We start from the raw sequence: 20,360 nt of genomic DNA, 5'->3' as shown, positions 1-20,360 counted from the left end.
CAAAGAAAACTATAGTAAAGATTAATAAAACTAAAAGCTGGTTCTTTGAGAAGATAAACAAAATTGATAAACCATTAGCCAGACTCATCAAGAAAAAGAGGGAAAGGACTCAAATCAATAAAATTAGAAATGAAAAAGGAGAAGCTACAACAGACACCGCAGAAATACAAAACATCCTAAGAGACTACTACAAGCAACTCTATGCCAATAAAATGGACAACCGGGAAGAAATGACAACTTCTTAGAAAGATATAACTTCCCAAGACTGAACCAGGAAGAAATAGAAAATATGAACAGAACAATCACAAGTAATGAAACTGTGATTAAAAATCTTCCAACAAACAAAGTCCAGGACCAGATGACTTCACAGGTGAAGTCTATCAAACATTTAGAGAAGAGTTAACACCCAACCTTCTCAAACTCTTCCAAAAAATTGCAGAGGAAGTAACACTCCCAAACTCATTCTAAGAGGCAACCATCACCCTGATACCAACAGCAGACAAAGATACTACAAAATAAGAAAATTATAGACCAGTAACACTGATGAATACAGATGCAAAAATCCTCAACAAAATACTAGCAAACAGAATCTAACAACACATTAAAAGGATCATACACCATGATCAAGTGGGATTTATCTCAGGGATGCAAGGATTCTTCAATATATGCAAATCAATGTGATACACCATACTAACAAACTGAAGAATAAAAACCATATGATCATCTCAATAGATGCAGAAAAAGCTTTTGACAAAATTCAACACTCATTTATGATAAAAACTCTCCAGAAGGTGGGCATAGAGGGAATCTACCTCAACATAATAAAGGCCATATATGACAAACCCACAGCAAACATCATTCTCAATGGTGAAAAACTGAAAGCATTTCCTCTAAGATCAGGAACAAGACAAGGATTGTCCACTCTCATCACTATTATTCAACATAGTTTTGGAAGTCCTAGCCATGGCAATCAGAGAAGAAAAAGAAATAAAAGGAATACAAATTGGAAAAGAAGAAGTAAAGCTGTCACTCTTTGCAGATGACACTATATTATACACAGAGAATCCTAAAAATGCCACCAGAAAACTACCAGAGCTAATCAATGAATTTGGTAAAGTTGCAGGATACAAAATTAATGCACAGAAATCTCTTGCATTCCTATACACTAATGATGAAAAATCTGAAAAGAGAAATTAAGGAAACAGTCCCATTTACCATTGCAACAAAAAGAATAAAATACTTAGGAATAAACCTACCTAGGGAGACAAAAGACCTGTATGCAGAAAACTATAAGACACTGATGAAAGAAATTAAAGATGATACCAAGAGATGGAGAGATATACCATGTTCTTGGATTAGAAGAATCAATATTGTGAAAATTACTATACTACCCAAAGCAATCTACAGATTCAGTGCAATCCCTATCAAATTACCAATGGCATTTTTTACAGAACTAGAACAAAAAAATCTTAAAATCTGTATGGAGACACAAAAGACCCCGAATAGCCAAAGCAGTCTTGAGGGAAAAAAACGGAGCTGGAGGAATCAGACTCCCTGACTTCAGACTATACTACAAAGCTACAGTAATCAAGATAATACGGTACTGGCACAAAAACAGAAATACAGAACAATGGAACAGGATAGAAAGCCCAGAGATAAAGCCATGCACCTATGGTCAACTAATCTATGACAAAGGAGGCAAGGATATACAGTGGAGAAAAGACAACCAAAGACAACCTGTTCAATAGTGGTGCTGGGAAAACTGGACAGCTACATGTAAAAGAATGAAATTAGAACACTCCCTAACACCATACACAAAAATAAACTCAAAATGGATTAGAGACCTAGATGTAAGACTGGACACTATAAAACTCTTAGAGGACAACATAGGAAGAACACTCTTTGACATAAGTCACAGCAAGATCTTTTTTGTTCCACCTCCTAGAGTAATGGAAATAAAAACAAAAATAAACAAATGGGACCTAATGAAACTTCAAAGCTTTTGCACAGCAAAGGAAACCATAAACAAGACGAAAAGACAAGCCTCAGAATGGGAGAAAATATTTGCAAATGAATCAATGGACAAAGGATTAATCTCCAAAATATATAAACAGCTCATGCAGCTCAATATTAAAGAAACAAACAACACAATCCAAAAATGGGCAGAAGACCTACATAGACATTTGTCCAAAGACATACAGATGGCCAAGAAGCACATGAAAAGGTGCTCAACATCACTAATTATTAGAGAAATGTAAATCAAAATCACAATGAGGTATCACCTCACACCAGTTAGAATAGGCATCATCAGAAAATCTACAAACAACAAATGCTGGAGAGGGCATGGAGAAAAGGGAACCCTCTTGCACTGTTGGTGGGAATGTAAATTGATACAGCCACTATGGAGAACAGTACGGAGGTTCCTTAAAAATCTAAAAATAGAATTAACGTATGACCCAGCAATCCCACTACTGGGCATATACCCAGAGAAAACCATAATTCAAAGACACATGCACCCCAATGTTCACTGCAGCACTATTTACAATAGCCAGGTCATGGAAGCAACCTAAATGTCCATCAACAGATGAAAGGATAAAGAAGATGTGGTACATATATATAATGGAATATTACTCAGCCATAAAAAGGAATGAAATTGGGTCATTTGGTGAGACGTGGGTGGATCTAGAGACTGTCATACAAAGTGAAATAAGTCAGAAAGAGAAAAACAAATATCGTATATTAACACATGTATGTGAAACCTAGAAAAATGGTACAGATGAACCGGTTTGCAGGGCAGAAGTTGAGACACAGATGTAGAAAACAAACGTATGGACACCAAGGGGGGAAAGCTGCGGTGGGGGGTGGGGTGGGGATAGTGGTGTGATGAATTGGGCAATTGGAATTAACATGTATACACTGATGTGTATAAAATTGATGTCTAATAAGAACCTGCTGTATAAAAAAATAAAATAAAATTCAAAAAAACACAGAAATTTAAGTATTAAATAATAAAAGCACAATTTTACCTTTTAATTCTCCATGACCAATCCTTCCTAGACGGCCAATTACAACTCTCCATGGCAATGAACTCATCTGTACAAGTCCTAAGCACCACTCCCAAAGTTTCTGTAGACCAAATCTTCTGGCAGATCCTTTTTTCCGACGAGCCCTGTTGTATGGAATAGAGTCATAAATATTTCTAAAATTCCTATGATGACATTTCGAAAGAGCTCAAATTTGTGAAAAACTGGTCCCTTCATTTTAATGCTTGATAGTTTTTACACAAGTCCTAAGCAAGAATATATATAAAATCACAGGTTTGGCATGATAGTTTGTATTTTGTTTAATACATATTAAAATATATACTTAAAAATTGTCCAAGAACCACCAAAATTCACCAGAAACACTGCTCTATACCAGAGATTGGCACACTTTTTCTTTAAAGGGCCAACATTTTAAGCTTTGCAGGCCATCAGGATTCTTCTGCAAGAATTCAACCTGCTGCAGCACTAAAGCAGCCATGGACAATAATTAAACAAATGAGTGTGGCCAGATTTGGCCTATGGCCTGGAGTTTGCCAACCCTTGCTTCATACTTTATTTTTTTTTTAATAAATTTATTTTTTTATTTATTTTTGGCTGTGTCGGGTCTTCGTTGCTGCGCACGTGCTTCCTTTAGTTGCGGCGAGTAGGGGCTACTCTTCATTGCGGCACTCAGGCTTCTCATTTTGGTGGCTTCTCTTGTTGTGGAGCACGGGCTCTAGGCACATGGGCCCAGTAGTTGTGGTTCGCAGGCTCAGTAGCTGTGGCACACGGGCTTAGTTGCTCCGTGGCATGTGGAATCTTCCCAGACCAGGGCTCGAACCCATGTCCCCTACATTGGCAGGCGGAATTCTTAACCGTTGCGCCACCAGGGAAGTCCCTTGCTTCATACTTTAAATTGAAGAATATCCAACAAACCCCTCCCCACACTTCCCAGAACAAAACAATGCTGTTTTCTGCATGCACGTCCTTTATTAGGCAAGTACATAACATTAAGTGCTCTGTGGCTGAGCAACAGTAGCTACCATTTATTGAGTACTTCCTATGTACCAAGCAGTATGTCCAATCAATTTACATGTAATACCTCATTTCATCTTAACAACCCTATAAGGCAGATAAAATTATCCTCCTAATTTTACAGAGAAGTAAGCTACAGCTCAGTCGGATAAAGTAATTTTGTCGAGATCACACAGCCAATAAGTGGCAGGACTGGGATTTGAACCCAGATCTCTATGACTCTAGAGTTGGACCTCTTAACCATCATCTCACTTCTACTTTCAGTAAAATGGCAATACACTATTTTTTTATTGGGAGGGTGGTATTATTCTTTCTCTATTCTCTTTCTCATCCTTCACAGATTAATGTTCCTATATTCAGCACCACTATAACCAAATAATCACTAAGTTTTTTTGCACATAACCAATTTCTGAAATTAAAAGAACAGAACGTTTAGATAATAAAGAAGAAAATAAAGAACAGAACCAAATCTGAAAATTAAAGTTACTTCATGGATTTTTCAGGTTCTCTTAGGCAGTGTTCACTAGCCTTGAAATATGTTATTACAAGTGTCTATTAAGTGATAATTCAATGAGGCTCATCTTTTGTGACCTATTAGTTACAGTCTTCATGAATAACTGCTCATGATACCTAACTACTATCAAGAAGAATTCTAAAAAGAAGACCACCATTTTCAGAAGACACTCCAACATTTAAAGAGGAAAATTTTTAGTAAAGAAAGTTAACTCAGTTTATTAGGGACTATATCTTAGATGGTATATGAGAAAAGTAAATGTTCTAGGATGCCTTACTAGATTTTAATTTGCAGATGGCTTTCTAGTTCCATGTTCCAAAATTTGTTAGGCTAAAATCATTACCTCAAGGTTTATTACACAGAATACAGGGGCTTTAACCTCTTTTGTCTATGTAACCGAGATAATCAAAATTATTTTTGAGTCCATTAAATTATACAATGTAAATATTCACTACAAAAGAAACGAAAAGCACCCACAATCCCAAGACTTAATATTTTAATATATATACCTTCCAAACCATTTTCTATTCATTAAAAATGAAACATAATGTGCATGTATGAATTTTTTTTCAAGGGATGATACAATGATACACTTAAGGAAATAAAAGTACCTATTTGGGACATCGATGTTAATGATACAAGTTTCTAAAAGTTCTCCATATAGATCTGTGCAAGATGCAAGAATCCATCTTTGATCATGTGATAAACAGTAGCCCACGAAAAGAACATTGTATTTCTGTCCAGCTTCTCCAAATGTTTCTCCTAGCTCTGTCTGTTTATCCTTCACTGGAGCCAGAATAAAAGGAGGTGTATAAAGTCGAATACACTCTGGTCTCTGTAAAGTAAAAAATTAAGTTACTACGGTACTATACAATCACAAAAAAATTGTTTATTGAAAATAAAGATAGGGACTTCTCTGGTTGCGCAGTGGTTAAGAATCCGCCTGCCAATGCAGGGGACATGGGTTTGAGCCCTGGTCCAGGAAGATCCCACATGCCACAGAGCAACTAAGCCCGTGAGCCACAACTACTGAGCCTGTGCTCTAGAGCCTGTGAGCCACAACTACTGAGCCTGCATGCCACAACTACTGAAGCCCATGGGCCTAGAGCCCGTAAGCTGCAACAAGAGGAGCCACCGCAATGAGAAGCCCACGCACTGCAACGAAGAGTAGCCCCTAATCGCCGCAACTAGGGAAAGCCCATGCGCAGCAACGAAGACCCAACACAGCCAAAAATAAATAAATTAATTAAAAAATAAAAATAAAAGAAAGATATAGTATATCTACCCATTATAAGATAACTGGGAAATGAGAGCTAATCAGAGACTTGCACTTAGTTTTGCATAAAATCATAAAATGTAGTCCTTCAATAACTTTGGTAATGGAAAACATACTTACATCAGGACTTTTAAGAGCAGTTTCCATGGCTAAACCTGGACCAAAACCAGTCAATGTTTTCACATTGGTTGATGTTGGAAGTGGTCTCCGACACTGGGTAAAGGCCGAAAAAGCCAGGGATTTTAAATGCTGGGTATAGATTTGTCTATCTTCATGCTTCACAGGTTGCAACAGGTACTGACAGGGAACAATCTAAGAATTACAGGCAAACATTACAAATGTTAGACTTTCCACAAGAGAATAAAAAGAACAGTGAGTCTAAAACTCTAAACATTTTATTAGAAAATTTAAACAAAACATAATTAAAATGATAATCTAAAGAACAATATTTTCTTATCTATTATATAGATTTTTAATGAATACTCAATTTTATTAATAAGCTATGTAAAAATCTTTAAACATTTCTACATAGCAGTTATACTGATCAATACTGCCACTGACTGCCATAGTCCTGTTGTAGCCTATAAAGAATAATTCAAATTCTCTGCATACAGCTTAATATGGTTAATTTCTCTCTACTTCTAGTTTGTAACCTCTTATTTAGAACTCTAGTTTATATAAGTCCATTCTTTTCCTATTTAAGCTTATGAATTTAAAAATTAGTTTATAAAAGTAACACGGGAGAGATATTTAACATACTTAATGTGGTCTTTTTATTCTCTTACTGTTGTATCACTGCAAGTTTACCTTTTATAAACTAAGATTTCTATTATAATATTATTTATATAAAGTCAATATAATAGAACCTGGCCTTTAGAAAATCAATGTGGATACAGAATAGTAACTTTGAAACTTCTATCAACGTCAAGCGTTTTAAATAAATTAACTTATAACATTTATCATTCTCACCTGTACAGAAACAGTGCTCTTAACATGAGGAGGAAGAGTCTGGACCATTTCCAGAAAACATCGAAGTAACCCCAAAGTCCATACATTAGAAGAATTAGTGCTCTCATCTTTGTTTTCATATGTAAAAGGATCAATTATATAAACAACAATTGCAGGTGGATAAGTGATTGCATGTGAATCACCATCTGTGGGAATGCCCACTTTGTCCCGATCCATTGTGCTAAAATTTGAAGTAGAAATAAGACAGTTAGAGAAAAAGTTCTCCTGTACCTTCTCGGAATAGCATCAAAACAGGTTCTTAATACCCTTTTTTCTTTCTTTTTTTTTTGGGGGGGGGGGGGGGCGTGTGGTGTTGAGAGCTTCTCTAAAAATGAGGGACAGCTTTCTCTCCAAAGAGAACCAAAAAGTTCACAATTTGATGGTGTACAAAGACCCTTGGCATTAAGAGGCCTTGCATTAAAAAGAAGAAACAGAATTCTTAAAACCACAGAGCATTAGAAATGTCAGAGAGCTTAGTGCTTAAGTGATAAAACTAAGACAAAAATAAGTTAAATGAGCTGCCCAAGATCACAAGGCTGGCTAGAGGCAGAGCTAGACCAAAAAGAAACCAATTCTCCAGACTTAGTCAATGTTCTATTACATTTTTAGAATATATATATTCATTTCATACTTCATAACTTCAATGGTGATTAAGCTTCATTCTTTGATGGTGATATGATTTTTTAAAACTCCAAATCTTTTTAGATGTTCAAAATGGAAGATCTAGCTGGGTAATTAAGAGTCTGCTTTTAATCACATATAAGTATAACTTTGGGCAAAACTGCATCCAGGTAGCTGAAAGATATAACCAAGCTTAGGCTAACTTAACCTATAAATCGAAAGGGAATGCCTTCTTCATAAAGTAATAAAGAGAGCTGTCACCATCATTGTTGTTGTTATAAATAACTTAAGTGGAAGCATTTTGTAAAGAGCATAATATGCATTATATCCTATTGCTCCCACTCTACAGATAAGAAAACATGCTCAAAAACGTTAGGTAACTTTCCTAAAGTGACATAGCCAGTAAACGACAGATTCAAATTCTGGTACAACTCTTATGCCACTGAACAGGGTCATTCAATAGTGACTTCTAAATCACTGGAGTGATTTGCATAGGCAAGTCTACTTGACAGTTACGTCACAGAACAGACTCAAACATCACAGGATAGTTAGACTAAATGGTTTTTAAGGTCTTCATTCCCACCCTGAGATTCTATGATAAAGACTTTATGAAGAGTCTTCATTATAATTTTACAGATTAAATATTCGACATTATAAAAACTAAAATTTCAAGGATAAGACCAAAGGCTCTTTATGTTATTTGGACAAGAAGAAGCATATATTTATACTTCTGCAAAGGTTGGTATATTTAAATATACCTTTCAGACACATCAGGATGTGGCTGACTCGGAATCGAAGACGACTCTCCAGAAATCCCAGCTGTTTGTAGAGCTGATGGTGGTTGCCCTCCTAGCTGGCCATTCTGAACTGTACTCGCTTGCGTAGACATGGATCCCGCAACACTACTGTTCATACTGCCAAAGGGTGGAAATGAAGGTAGTTTATTTGATGACATTCCACTATTCAAGTTGGAGGATGATGAAGATGAAGCTGAGGTTGTGGTCAAAGTTGAGTTAGCTGTGGCAACTGAAGAAGATATGGCAACACCTGAAGTCATTGTCACAGTGCTGCTTGCTGTAGATGCTAGGGTGGCAGATGGAATATTAGCATTTCCAGTACTTGTCATCTGAGGTGGAGTAATCAAAGGCTGACTTGTAGGGGCAACTAAATTTGGTTGGGAAAGTAGAGAGCTGTCCAATGGCTGGGAAGCAAGGTAAGGACCTAAAGACAATAAAAACAGGATATTTAATTCTTTATTTCACTGATTGGTTCTTTATTTAATCTACTATGTGAATAATAATTTCTAGTTTATACTCTTTTGGTCATTACCCTCCCCCTAATTTGCCTGCTAACAGTGTAGCAAACACTAGCTTTCTATTTCCCCTACAAAGTGAAAAAAATTTTTAAATGGAATTGAAAAATAAACCAGTTTATACAAAATAAAGAAATGGTTTCCATGAAATATAATAAAATTCTATTTTGAAGGCATAATTAATTAAATAAAAATAACAGTATCTAGCAAATTTTCATTAAACCATTCAACAAGTTCCTAGGTCACAAGTTGAATAGTGACTATACTGGGAACTAATTAAATATAAAATGGAGGAATGTTATGGGGTTCAAATTATAGGAATGTCTAATGAGGTTCAATGTTTTGGTTCTGTGTCTCTTTGGATTAAGTCTAAAGTTAAGTCCATTGATATTTAATTCAAGGGTGTTAAAAGCAATTCTTCAACAGCTGTCATTTCTTAATTCCAACAAAGAACTGTCTCTCTGTGTTGTAGAGGGAACTACAAGTTGTTTTACCTCTAAACCATTAACAAATCAAAAATCTTAATTTTAATAAACTTAAATAAAAACACAAATCTTCCTACTTGATGGGATCCCTACCGTAGTGATCAACAAACTTTTTCTGTAAAGGATCAGATAGTAAATATTTTTGCCTTTCCAAGTTACACAGTCTCTGTCACAACGACTCAGCCCTGATCTTGTAGCATAAAAGAAGCCACAGACATCTGTAAATAAATGAGCATGGCTGTGTTGCATTAAAATATTATTTACAAAAAGCTGGTGGACTGGGTCATACTTTGCTAAAATGACCTTATACAATAAATACAAATTCAATACCTAGGTCATATCTGCAGACTTGTGCATAAAGCTTGAGTTTAGAAAATGCTTCACTGTTACCATCAGCTGCCTGAGAAAACCATTCTGCTACCAACTTTTCTGATAGTTTCTTTGATGCAGTAGATCCAACTCTCATGATCCCATCCGTCAATAGTCGAGAAATAGGTCTATGTTGACCCAATCGACAAGACTACAAATACAGATACAGAAATCAGAATTAGTGAGTGTGCTATAGTTTTTTAGTTCATATCATAAAATAAAGGATTTAAGCTATTTAAAAATAAGCTTTATCATTTATAACTAACATTTGCAATAATAATATCAAGGTGAAATGGTGCCACAGGTCTTTTTACTTTTCTACATTAGAAATCCATTGAATTTCTATCAAAATTAAAATATCTCCAATGAAATAAAACACCTAGATAATAATGGCACTAGATCCACGTAGTTTGAATAATGAAAACTTGCAGAATACAGAAATAACTGAGCATGAATATACAGTCATTTTAAGTTGTACATCCATCCCAATTCATGTATATAAATGCATTATCCAGCTCTCCCTCCAATTCTGCAGGCCACTAATGTTTGTTACAGGAAGCCCAATCTCAAACAGGTTTGCAACACTGGATTAAGTAAGTTTAGACAAGGATTTCTTTACTGTAAGACTTTCAAAGGCTTTAATAAGCTAACATGTATAGTGAATCTCTAAAAGGTAAATAGATACAAAATGTCTCCCCAAACCTATCTAACTATGGAACTTTTTTCTGGGAAGATTTTGCAGGACTAGTGTTCTAAATAACACTCTTTGGAAATATTTACTTTTACAAAACACACTACAGATATCTTGCAATTAAAGTTAAGTAGAACATTAATGAGGAGCTAAACCAGCTCAAACTAACGATTCAGATTGTAAAAGAAACTAAATTTTAAAGACTAGATTTCCAAGCATTTGTGGGAAAAGGGAGATACCGTTGGCCCTTTGTATCCTTAGGTTCTGAATCCACAGATTCAACCGACCATGGATCAAAAATATTCAAAAAAAAAAAAAAAATCCAGAAAGTTCCAAAAAGCAAAACTTGAATTTCCCATGTCTGCAACTATTTACAAAGCATTAGGTATGTAATGCTATGTAAATATCATCTATAAGTAATCTAGAGATGATTTAAAGTACAACGGAGGATGTGTATAGATTATATACAAACACCAAGCCATTTTATATAAGATTGAGCATCCATAAATTTTGGTGTCTGCAAGGGGTCCTAGAACCAATACCCTGAGGATATTCAGGAACGACTATAAAATGAAGTTAAGACTGTATGTTCCAGGTTACTTAAAATTTATAATCATTGTACTCAATGATGGATACAACATGAGAATTGTAACTTAAAAGACCAGCCAAGAATTTCAGAAATAAAATGGATCTTAGAGAGGCCTATCATAGCTTTATTTTACATATGAGGTAAGTAAGACCTAGTGTCTAAACCTGAGGTCCTAGAGAATCAAGACTAGAATTTTTATAAATGTAATTTGTTCCTGGCCATTTACAATGCTACCCTTTGTTTCAGAAAAAGATTATCTTAAATGGGACATACATGCTCTCAATGGTTTTCCCCCAGTACGGCAATTTCCACAGTGACCCATGGTGCACACATCTCACAAAGGGTCTGGCTCAAAGCTGTAAAGAATGTAACTGGCTTTTATGAGAACTAAACACCTAGTCTGACATTGTTATTATTCTTTACCAATCAACTGAAATATCCAGTATATTTTATATATAAACATACAAATCATAAGGTAGTTTTAAAACGACACCTCTTTTTAAGCACCTACCTCATATATTGCAGTAAGATCTCTAAAAAAGCTTTTGGCTCCATTTAACAAGGCTTCATTTTCTGGACATAGTACAACATAAGCTATATCTCTTTGAGATCCATAGGGTTCCAGCATAAGTCTCTCCCAATAAGGGAGAGCAAATGGAGAAAGCACCAGAAAATCAAAATCATAACCCAACAAAAACGTGGGGATTGGCAGTGGTTCTGGGGATTCATCAGTTCCTAAATAAGAAAAGACATATTTTAAGAAAAGATTTAAAAGAAGAACATTTATTTTTATATATTATTTTTAGAATATTTTAAAATTTTATTTATTTTTGGCTATGTCAGGTCTTAGTTGCAACATGCAGGATCTCCGTTGCGGGTTCTTCCATTGCAGCGTGCGGGCTCAGTAGTTGTGGTGTGCAGGCTTAGCTGCCCCTCAGCATGTGAGATCTTAGTTTCCCAACCAGGGATCGAACCCGTGTCCTCTGCATTGGAAGGCAGATTCTTTACCACTGGACCATCAGGGAAGTCCCAAGAGGAACATTTAAATGTCAAGAGTTAGTGTAGTCATTATTAGTAGTAAAAATATTTAATTAAAGACAAAAAATACCTAAAAGCCAGTGATTGAGACTTTCACAGTTAGGAATTTGCTAAATGACCTTTTATAAAATATGTGACTTATACCTTCACTTAAATGTAAAAAAATTAGAACAAAAAACTTATTAGTACAAAAGAAGATATGGGAGGGTTTTAAAAAAAATTATATTAGTTTCAGGTGCACAACATAGTGATTTGATATTTTTATACATTATGAAATAATGACCACAATAAGACTAGTCTCCATCCGTCACCATACAAAGTTGTTATAACATTACTGACTACATTCCCCATGTGTACATTACATCCCCATGATTTATTTATTTTATAGTTGGAAGTCTGTACCTCTTAATCAACGTCACCTAATTGTCATCATTTTATTTTGAATAAACTCAAGACTGGGGAAAGCCTTTTTAAGCATAATGTAAAACCTGTCCATTTAAAAACTGATTAATCTGACAACATAAATTTTAAATTTTGGCATGAAAAACCACTATAAACAAAGCCAAACAATTAACAATAAACTGGAAAAAAGATGTGCAATGTGTATAACAAAAGGTTAATTTCCTTACCATAGAAAGGGGACCTATAAATCCGTAAGGAATTGATCAACATCCTAACAGAAAAACAGGTAAAGGATATGAACAAAGTCCACAGAAACAGAAATACCTTTTATACATAAAAAGATGCTCAATCTCATTAAGAGCAAGGAATTTAAAATAATTAATAGCAAACAATTGTAATATTTACTATGTGCTAGGTAATGTTCAAAGATCTTTACATGTATTCACTCATTTAATCCCCACAAAAACCATGAAGCAGATACTAATATCAACCTTATTTTAGAGATGAGAAAGCACGAATAGAGACGTTAAACAACATGTCCAGTATCACATAAGAAGTGGCAGAAGTGGGATTTAGAATCTAGGAAATCTACCCTCAAAGTCTGTACTAGTCTACGTCTCAAACTATAATGAAACAAACCAGTTTCTCCCATCTACTCAGCACCCTACTGGCAAGGGTTTGGGGAAACAAACATTTTATTGGTGGGAGTTTAAACCACTATCAGAGAGAGTAATTTGGCAGTATATATATTTTTAAATATACACATGCTTTAAGCCAGGGATTGTGTGCATTCTAGAATAGTTGTAATGATAATGATGCAAACAATGTTAAGTCCATAAACAGTAGACTGGTAAAATAACATATGTACAGAACAATGGAATATATACAGCCATTTAAAAAAAAACGAAAAATAAAAGCTCATATGTACTGAACAGTAAGGTGTAGAACTCTGCATGTGTCTACTATTTTAGCTTCAAAAAGAACGTAAAAATACTATAACAATAAATGCTGGAGAGGGTGTGGAGAAGAGGGAACCCTCCTACACCACTGGTGGGAATGTAAATTGGTACAACCACTATGGAGAACAGTATGGAGGTTCCTTAAACAGAACTACCATATGATCCAGCAATCTCACTCCTGGGCATATATCTGGAGAAAACCATAACCTGGAAGGATACATGCACCCCAATGTTCACTGCAGCACTATTTATAATAGTCAAGACATGGAAGCAACCTAAATGTCCATCGACAAAGGAATGGATAAAGAAGATGCAGCACGTATGTACAATGGAATATTACTCAGCTATTAAAAAAAGGAATGAAATAATGCCATTTGAAGCAACATGGATGGACCTAGAGATTATCATACTAAGTAAGTCAGAAAAAGACAAATATATGATATCGCTCATATGTGGAATCCAATTTAAAAAAAAAACCATGTAAATGAACTTATTCACAAAACAGAAACAGACTTACAGACATAGAAAACAAACTATGGTTACCAAAGGGGAAACGTGGCAGGGAGGGATAAATCAGGAGCTTGGGATGAACATACACACACACTAGTAGTATACAAGATAGACAGCCAACAAGGACCTACTGTATAGCACAGGAAACCCTAACTCAATATTCTGTGACGATCTATATGAGAAAAGAAACTAAAAAGGAATGAATATATGTATATGTATAACTGAATCACTTTGCTGTACACCTGAAACTAACACAACATTGTAAATCAACTATACTCCAATAAAACTGAAATATTTTTTAAAAAGTAGAAAAAATATATATATAAATACTATAATTAAACTGCATTTTTCACTGATTATCAAGTTTTTTTAAATGAAATTTAAATTATTCAGCCATTAATAAAAGGAGGAAAAGGAAAATATGAGCAAATCATCTACTACTTCTGTACATAATGCATTCTAAAACCATGCAAAAAAAGTCAAGGACTTCAGAATAAAAACTATTATTTCAAATATATTTTAAAAGTTTCAATTACATCCCACCTTTCAGAAACACTCTTTTTTGTTTTTTGGGGTTTTTAAAAATTTTATTTATTTTTGGCTGTGTTGGGTCTTCATTGCTGTGCGTGGGCTTTCTCTAGTTGTGGCGAGTGGGGGCTACTCTTCGTTGCGGTGCGCGGGCTTCTCATTGCAGTGGCTTCTCTTGTTGCGTAGCACAGGCTCTAGGTGCATGGGCTTCAGTAGTTGCAGCACTCAGGCTCAGCAGTTGTGGCTCATGGGCTCTAGAGCACAGGCTTAGTAGTTGTGGCACATGGGCTTAGTTGCTCCGTGGCACATGGGACCTTCCCGGACCAAGGATCAAACCCGTGGCCCCTGCACTGGCAGGCAGATTCTTAACCACTGCACCACCAGGGAAGTCCCCAATCTTTTCTGGGTTTTTTTTCCCCAGAGATAATCTTCAACAGATAGTTCAAGCATTTTGAATGTTCCTTCCATTACAGTTGACCATAAATCTACTGTTTACCATACTGAGAGTATTCATTTGTTACTCTTGTCACAAGGGGCAAATTTCTGTCTTTGTTCTTTCTTTTTTTTTTAAATGAAGACCTTGGGGCCTTTTATCGCTAGTATTACCCTCTCTTTTTTACCCCATTTTTCATTAAATTTTGTAAAATAGTAAACTTACAAGAAAAGTAGTGTTTCAGTCTTTATTTGGCAGTATGATTCTTTCTTCACATAAAATCTTTCTGGTCAGTAAAATATGTAAAAACAAGCTGTTCTTTCTGAAGTGGGATTGGAGAACCCAGTAAAGTGAATGTTGAAAACGTTCAAAGTAAGGAAGGCTAAGATTGACCACACTGGCCTTAAGTCAAGCATATGCCACCGAAATATTTAAAGATAAATGTGCTTATTAAAGTTGGGCAAAAAAACTGAGAAATGATATAAAATAAGTCAATACACATTACTATAAATTACTTACCATAAGAGCCTCGGCCAGCCATTTTATGAAATTGTTGCCAAGTCAGAGGACCTTGAACCCCCCAAGGCCTTACTGTTCTTTTTTTCTGAATAGCATCCTGAAGAACTGGCTGAAGAGATAGAAGCATTCGAAGTATATCTTGTGAGCACTGCATACTCACATCTACAACCATTAAAAAAAAAAAGAAAAAAGAATAAGAATTGCTATTGTCAACACAAAAATTTTTATGATAACAAGACATCTAGGGAAGTTTAGCTCTTCATCACCAAGATTAAGCATCTGCTTGTGTAGAGAACTATAGTAAGTTGTATCTAAAATGATCTGTAGAAATGATTTTTCTAGGTATTTAAAACCAAGAAGAGACAATAAAAAAGTTATTGTAACTCGTCTTCATAAAAAGTCATTCATTAGCTCATTGATCAATTTATAAATTAATCAAATAAATTTCTTCCTTTTTGCATTTATTTTGGTTGTTTTATCTATTTATTTATTTAGACTGTGCAGCTCGGCACACAGGATCTTAGTTCCCCTACCAGGCATCAAACCCGTGCCCCTTGCAGTGGAAGCGCAGAGTCTTAACCACTGGACCGCCAGGGAAGTCCCTATTTTGGTTGTTTTTGGTGCTTATAGGTATCTTACTAGAAAGAACTTTGCCTCACACAGAAATGAGTTATAAATTATGCACCTTCATTACCACCACTTTGGTAAAATGACCAGATGGACTAGACTGGTTACAATGATTAAAGCTTAACTTGTGAAAAATGGTAGACTGTATGTAACAACTCTGAAGTATACAACTTGTACAGTAACAGATAAACTTGTTCATACTGCTAAAAAGTGCTGTAATATCTGAAGATATTTTATTAACCTAGACGTAACAGATTTACAGATTATCAAATTATTATGACCTACATTTCTGACCAACTATCAGGATGGATATGGAGGGTGTCACTCTTAATTGTCAAATGGCTTTTTAAAAAACCATGAAATATTACTGATATAAGTAATCTGTCCCTCCATTATGGTTCAGCTGTATCATTAAACCTGTTTGAGCACTCTGTTATGTTAAATCATTCAACTTTAATTCATTATTATTATTGCCTAATTTATTTCTTGTTTTAATTCCCTATATCTAAATAGTGTACAGAATCAGAAGTAATTTAATTTCAGATATACTGCTTAATAATTATTATGTTTAAATAAACTATTATATACATAATAGAATACTAGTCATTAAAAGTGATAACAGGACTTCCCTGGTGGCGCAGTGGTTGGGAGTCTGCCTGCCGATGCAGGGGACGCGGGTTTGTGCCCCGGTCCAGGAAGATCCCACGTGCCGCGAAGCGGCTGGGCCCGTGAGCCATGGCCGCTGGGCCCGCGCGTCCGGAGCCTGTGCTCCGCAGCGGGAGAGGCCACAGCAGTGAGAGGCCCACGTACCACAAAAAAAAAAAAAAAAAAAAAAGTGATAACAGCTATTTGAAATGGACAAATGACTAATAAACTAATAAATTAAAAAACAGGTTTTAAAAGTATGGAAGATAATTTTACACAAACAGAACTATGTGTATTCATATGTGACTATTTACATAAAATCTAGAAAAAGTTGTCATTGGCTAAGGTTGTTTATCATAATCAAATGGGGAACTTTTAAAAAACATATACACAGAGCTTACCCTGAGAAATTCTGATCTGAGTGAAGCTCAGGAAACTACAGTTTGATTTTAATTCAGAGAGATTCCCATAGATACTCTTTCATTCTTAAAAAAAATATATATTTAATGAAGACCTACTATGGGTCAGGAACTATGCTAGCTGCTGGGAATATTGTGTAAATAAATTCTTATTCATGTCTTCAGGGATCTTACAATCTTGTGCAGGAGAATGCATGAAAAATAATATAATTGTATATTATGACAAGTGCCAGGTCTCTATACTGAGATCTGGTGGAAAGCAATGGTTTTTAGAATATATAATGATTTTTAAGAGTGATCATGAAGGACAGATAAATAGATCAATAGAAGTAAACATCCAGAAATAAAACTTCACATTTATTGTCAACTGATTTTTTTTGCGGTACGTGGGCCTCTCACTGCTGTGGCCTCTCCCATTGCGGAGCACAGGCTCCAGACGTGCAGGCTCAGCGGCCATGGCTCACAGGCCCAGCTGCTCCGCGGCACGTGGGATCTTCCCTGACCGGGGCAGAAGCCCGTGTCCCCTGCATCGGCAGGCGGACTCTCAACCACTGCACCACCAGGGAAGCCCTACAGTCAACTGATTTTTGACAAAGGTGCCAAGACAATTTAATGGGGAAAGATAATCTTTTCAACAAATGGTTCTAGGACAATTGGATATCCACATGCTAAGGAATGAATATGGAACCCCTTCCTTATGTTATATACAAAAGTTAATTCAGAACGGATTATAGAGCTAAATATAAGTGCTAAATCTATAAAACTCTTAGAAAAAAACATAGAAGTATATCTTCATGACTTAGGATTAGGTAAAGCCTTTTTAGATATGAAACCAAAAGTACAAACAACAAAATAGAATAATACACTGAACATCAAAATTAAAAACTTTTCTGCTTCAAATGATACCATCAAGAAAGTGAAAAGAGAACCCAGAGAACAGGAGAAAATATGTGCAAATCATAATCTGATAAGGAACTTGTATCCAGAAGATATAAAGAACACTTATAACTCAATAATGAAAAGACAAAAAACCTAATTTAAAAATGGGCAAAGTATCTGAAAAGACATTTCTCCAAAGAGGAAAGAGAAATGGGCAGTAAGCACATGAAAAGATGCTCAACTTCATTAGTTATTAGGGAAATGCAAATCAAAACCACAATGAGATAATACTTCACAACCCAATAAGATGATTATAATAATAATAAAACACACAAGGACAAGTGTTAATTAGGATATGGAAAAAGTGGAACTGATTGCTGATGGGAATGTAAAATGGTGCACTGCTTTAGAAAATAGTCTTGCAGTTCCTCAAAACGTAAAACAGTTATCAAGTCCACCTAAGAGTAATAAAAACGTATGTTTACACAAAAACTGGTACACATATGTTCATAGTACCATTATTCATATCAGCCAAAGAGTGGAAACAGTCCAAATGTCCATGAACAGACGAATGGGTAAATAAAATGTGGGATGCTCATAAATGGAATATTATTTGGCAATAAAAACAAGTGAAGTACTAACACATGCTACAACATGGATAAATCTTGAAAACATTATTCTAAGAAAAAGAAGTCAGTCACAAAAGACCATATAGGATATGATTTTATTTATATGAAATGTATAAAAGAGGCAAATCTATAGAGACAGAAAGTACACTGGTGGTTGCCTAGTGCTGGGAGGGAGTGGTTGGAGGAAAATGGGGAGTGATTGCTAATAAACATGGGATTCCTTTTGAGGATGATGAAAATGTTCTAAAATTGATTGTGGTGATGGCTACACAACTCTGTGAATACTAAAAACCATTCAATTGTACACTTTAAATGAATTGTATGGTATGTCAATAAAGTTGCTTAAAAATGAGTGATCATGGAGTGGTGTAATGATGGGGATGGGCAAAAATTGGGGGCAATTTTTACTTCTACTTTTCTGTATTGTTTAGATTCTTAACTTTCTTTTCAGCAAGTATGTATTTTTTATAATTGGAACAAAGCTTTTTCTATCTTGAGAAAAATAAACATTACCATTAAATTATACAAACTACAGTTTGTAGACTTTTAATTCCTTCAAACAAATATTTCAACACCTTGGGCATCTATATGCCAGGCACTGTTCTAGGTACTTGGACATATCAACAAACAAACAAAATAGACAAAAACCCTTTCTCTTAAACAGAACTTGCATAGGGTGAACTTAATGGAGAGATAATTAATAAATTATTCAGTATATTAGAAGGTAATAAGCAAACACTATGGGGAAAAAAAAAAAAAGGAGCAGGATGGAGAAGATGACTTCTGACAAAATTTAAAAAGACAAGAGAGTTACCCATGTAAATACTTGGAAGAACAGTGTCCCAGGCAGAGGAAACAATCAGGGCAAAGGTCCTAATACAGGAGTTTGATACTATTTTATGAAGCTGTTATAATTGAATGAGAAAGTATTCCAATATTGCCCATTTAGGTTTTGCAGCATTATTTATTTTAATGTTGAAATTTTAAATTGAAATATAAAGATATTTCTTTTTTGTTTTGAATTATTTTCTCAATATAAATTCTTAGGATGAAATTCATCTTTATGGCGGCAGAGTAATCTGTTTACATCAATCTTTATTGTTATAGAAAAAATGCACACAAGGTTAACAACTCAATATTTTCTATTACTTGGCAAATAAGTTGGATATTTTTTTTTGAGGTATAACTGACATAACATTAGTTATGTTTTAGGTGTAAGAAGTGATGATTTGTTATCTGTATATACTGTAAAATGATCACCACAGTAAGTCCAGTTAACATCCATCATCATACACAGTTACACAAAATTTTTTTTCTTGTGACAACTTTCAAGATAAGCTGGATCTTAAAAACAAATAATAATAATAAAAATAAACAGAATACCACTAATGCTACTGCTGCTGCTATTACTACTACTGTTACTACTGGTAATATTTCAGTACTTTGTGCCAGGCACTGGTCTGTTTTATATGTATTAGTTCATTCGATCCTCTAACACTGAGGTAAATACTATTATTGACACTATCTCAAGAAACTGAAACAGAGGTTAAATAACTTGCCCAAGGTCATAGTATATAGTGATGGAGCCATGTTGCAAACCCAAGTAGTCGGTTCCACAGCCTATGTTCTTAACTACTATCTATGGCTGAAAATAATCCTGCCGTTTTTTTGAAAATCTATATGACATTTATTTATACCTTTTTCTTTAAAAATTTGATCCTTGAGTATACTGAGTTTGATGAATCATCAAACTATTATCATGAACAAAATGTAACCACTGGTCCATGCATAGCCTTATCTTATTCACAAATTTTCTTAATAATATTATGAACAACTACGATCTCACTGC

At 35.0% G+C, this 20,360-nt stretch overlaps 1 protein-coding gene across 2 annotated transcripts in view; it reads right to left on the bottom strand.

Moving 5' to 3' along the window:
• Nucleotides 1–20,360, bottom strand: part of MED13 (mediator complex subunit 13) — a 95,232-nt gene that overhangs the window by 14,460 nt on the left and 60,412 nt on the right. For both annotated transcript variants that reach the window (XM_027087275.1, XM_027087274.1), the window contains exons 17-24: nt 15,313–15,474; nt 11,435–11,658; nt 9,605–9,794; nt 8,236–8,698; nt 6,818–7,037; nt 5,969–6,160; nt 5,184–5,407; nt 3,027–3,169 (exon numbers count right to left, since the gene is read on the bottom strand). In XM_027087275.1, the coding sequence (XP_026943076.1) occupies nt 3,027–3,169; nt 5,184–5,407; nt 5,969–6,160; nt 6,818–7,037; nt 8,236–8,698; nt 9,605–9,794; nt 11,435–11,658; nt 15,313–15,474 (1,818 nt within the window). The remainder of the gene's footprint in view (nt 1–3,026; nt 3,170–5,183; nt 5,408–5,968; nt 6,161–6,817; nt 7,038–8,235; nt 8,699–9,604; nt 9,795–11,434; nt 11,659–15,312; nt 15,475–20,360) is intronic.

The sequence above is a fragment of the Aethalodelphis obliquidens genome, unplaced genomic scaffold (assembly GCF_003676395.1).
Source record: "Aethalodelphis obliquidens isolate GAN/ISIS:26980383/991018 unplaced genomic scaffold, ASM367639v1 scaffold58, whole genome shotgun sequence".
NCBI classification, from domain to species: Eukaryota; Metazoa; Chordata; class Mammalia; order Artiodactyla; family Delphinidae; genus Aethalodelphis; species Aethalodelphis obliquidens.
This window is presented reverse-complemented; position numbering and strand designations above follow the sequence as displayed.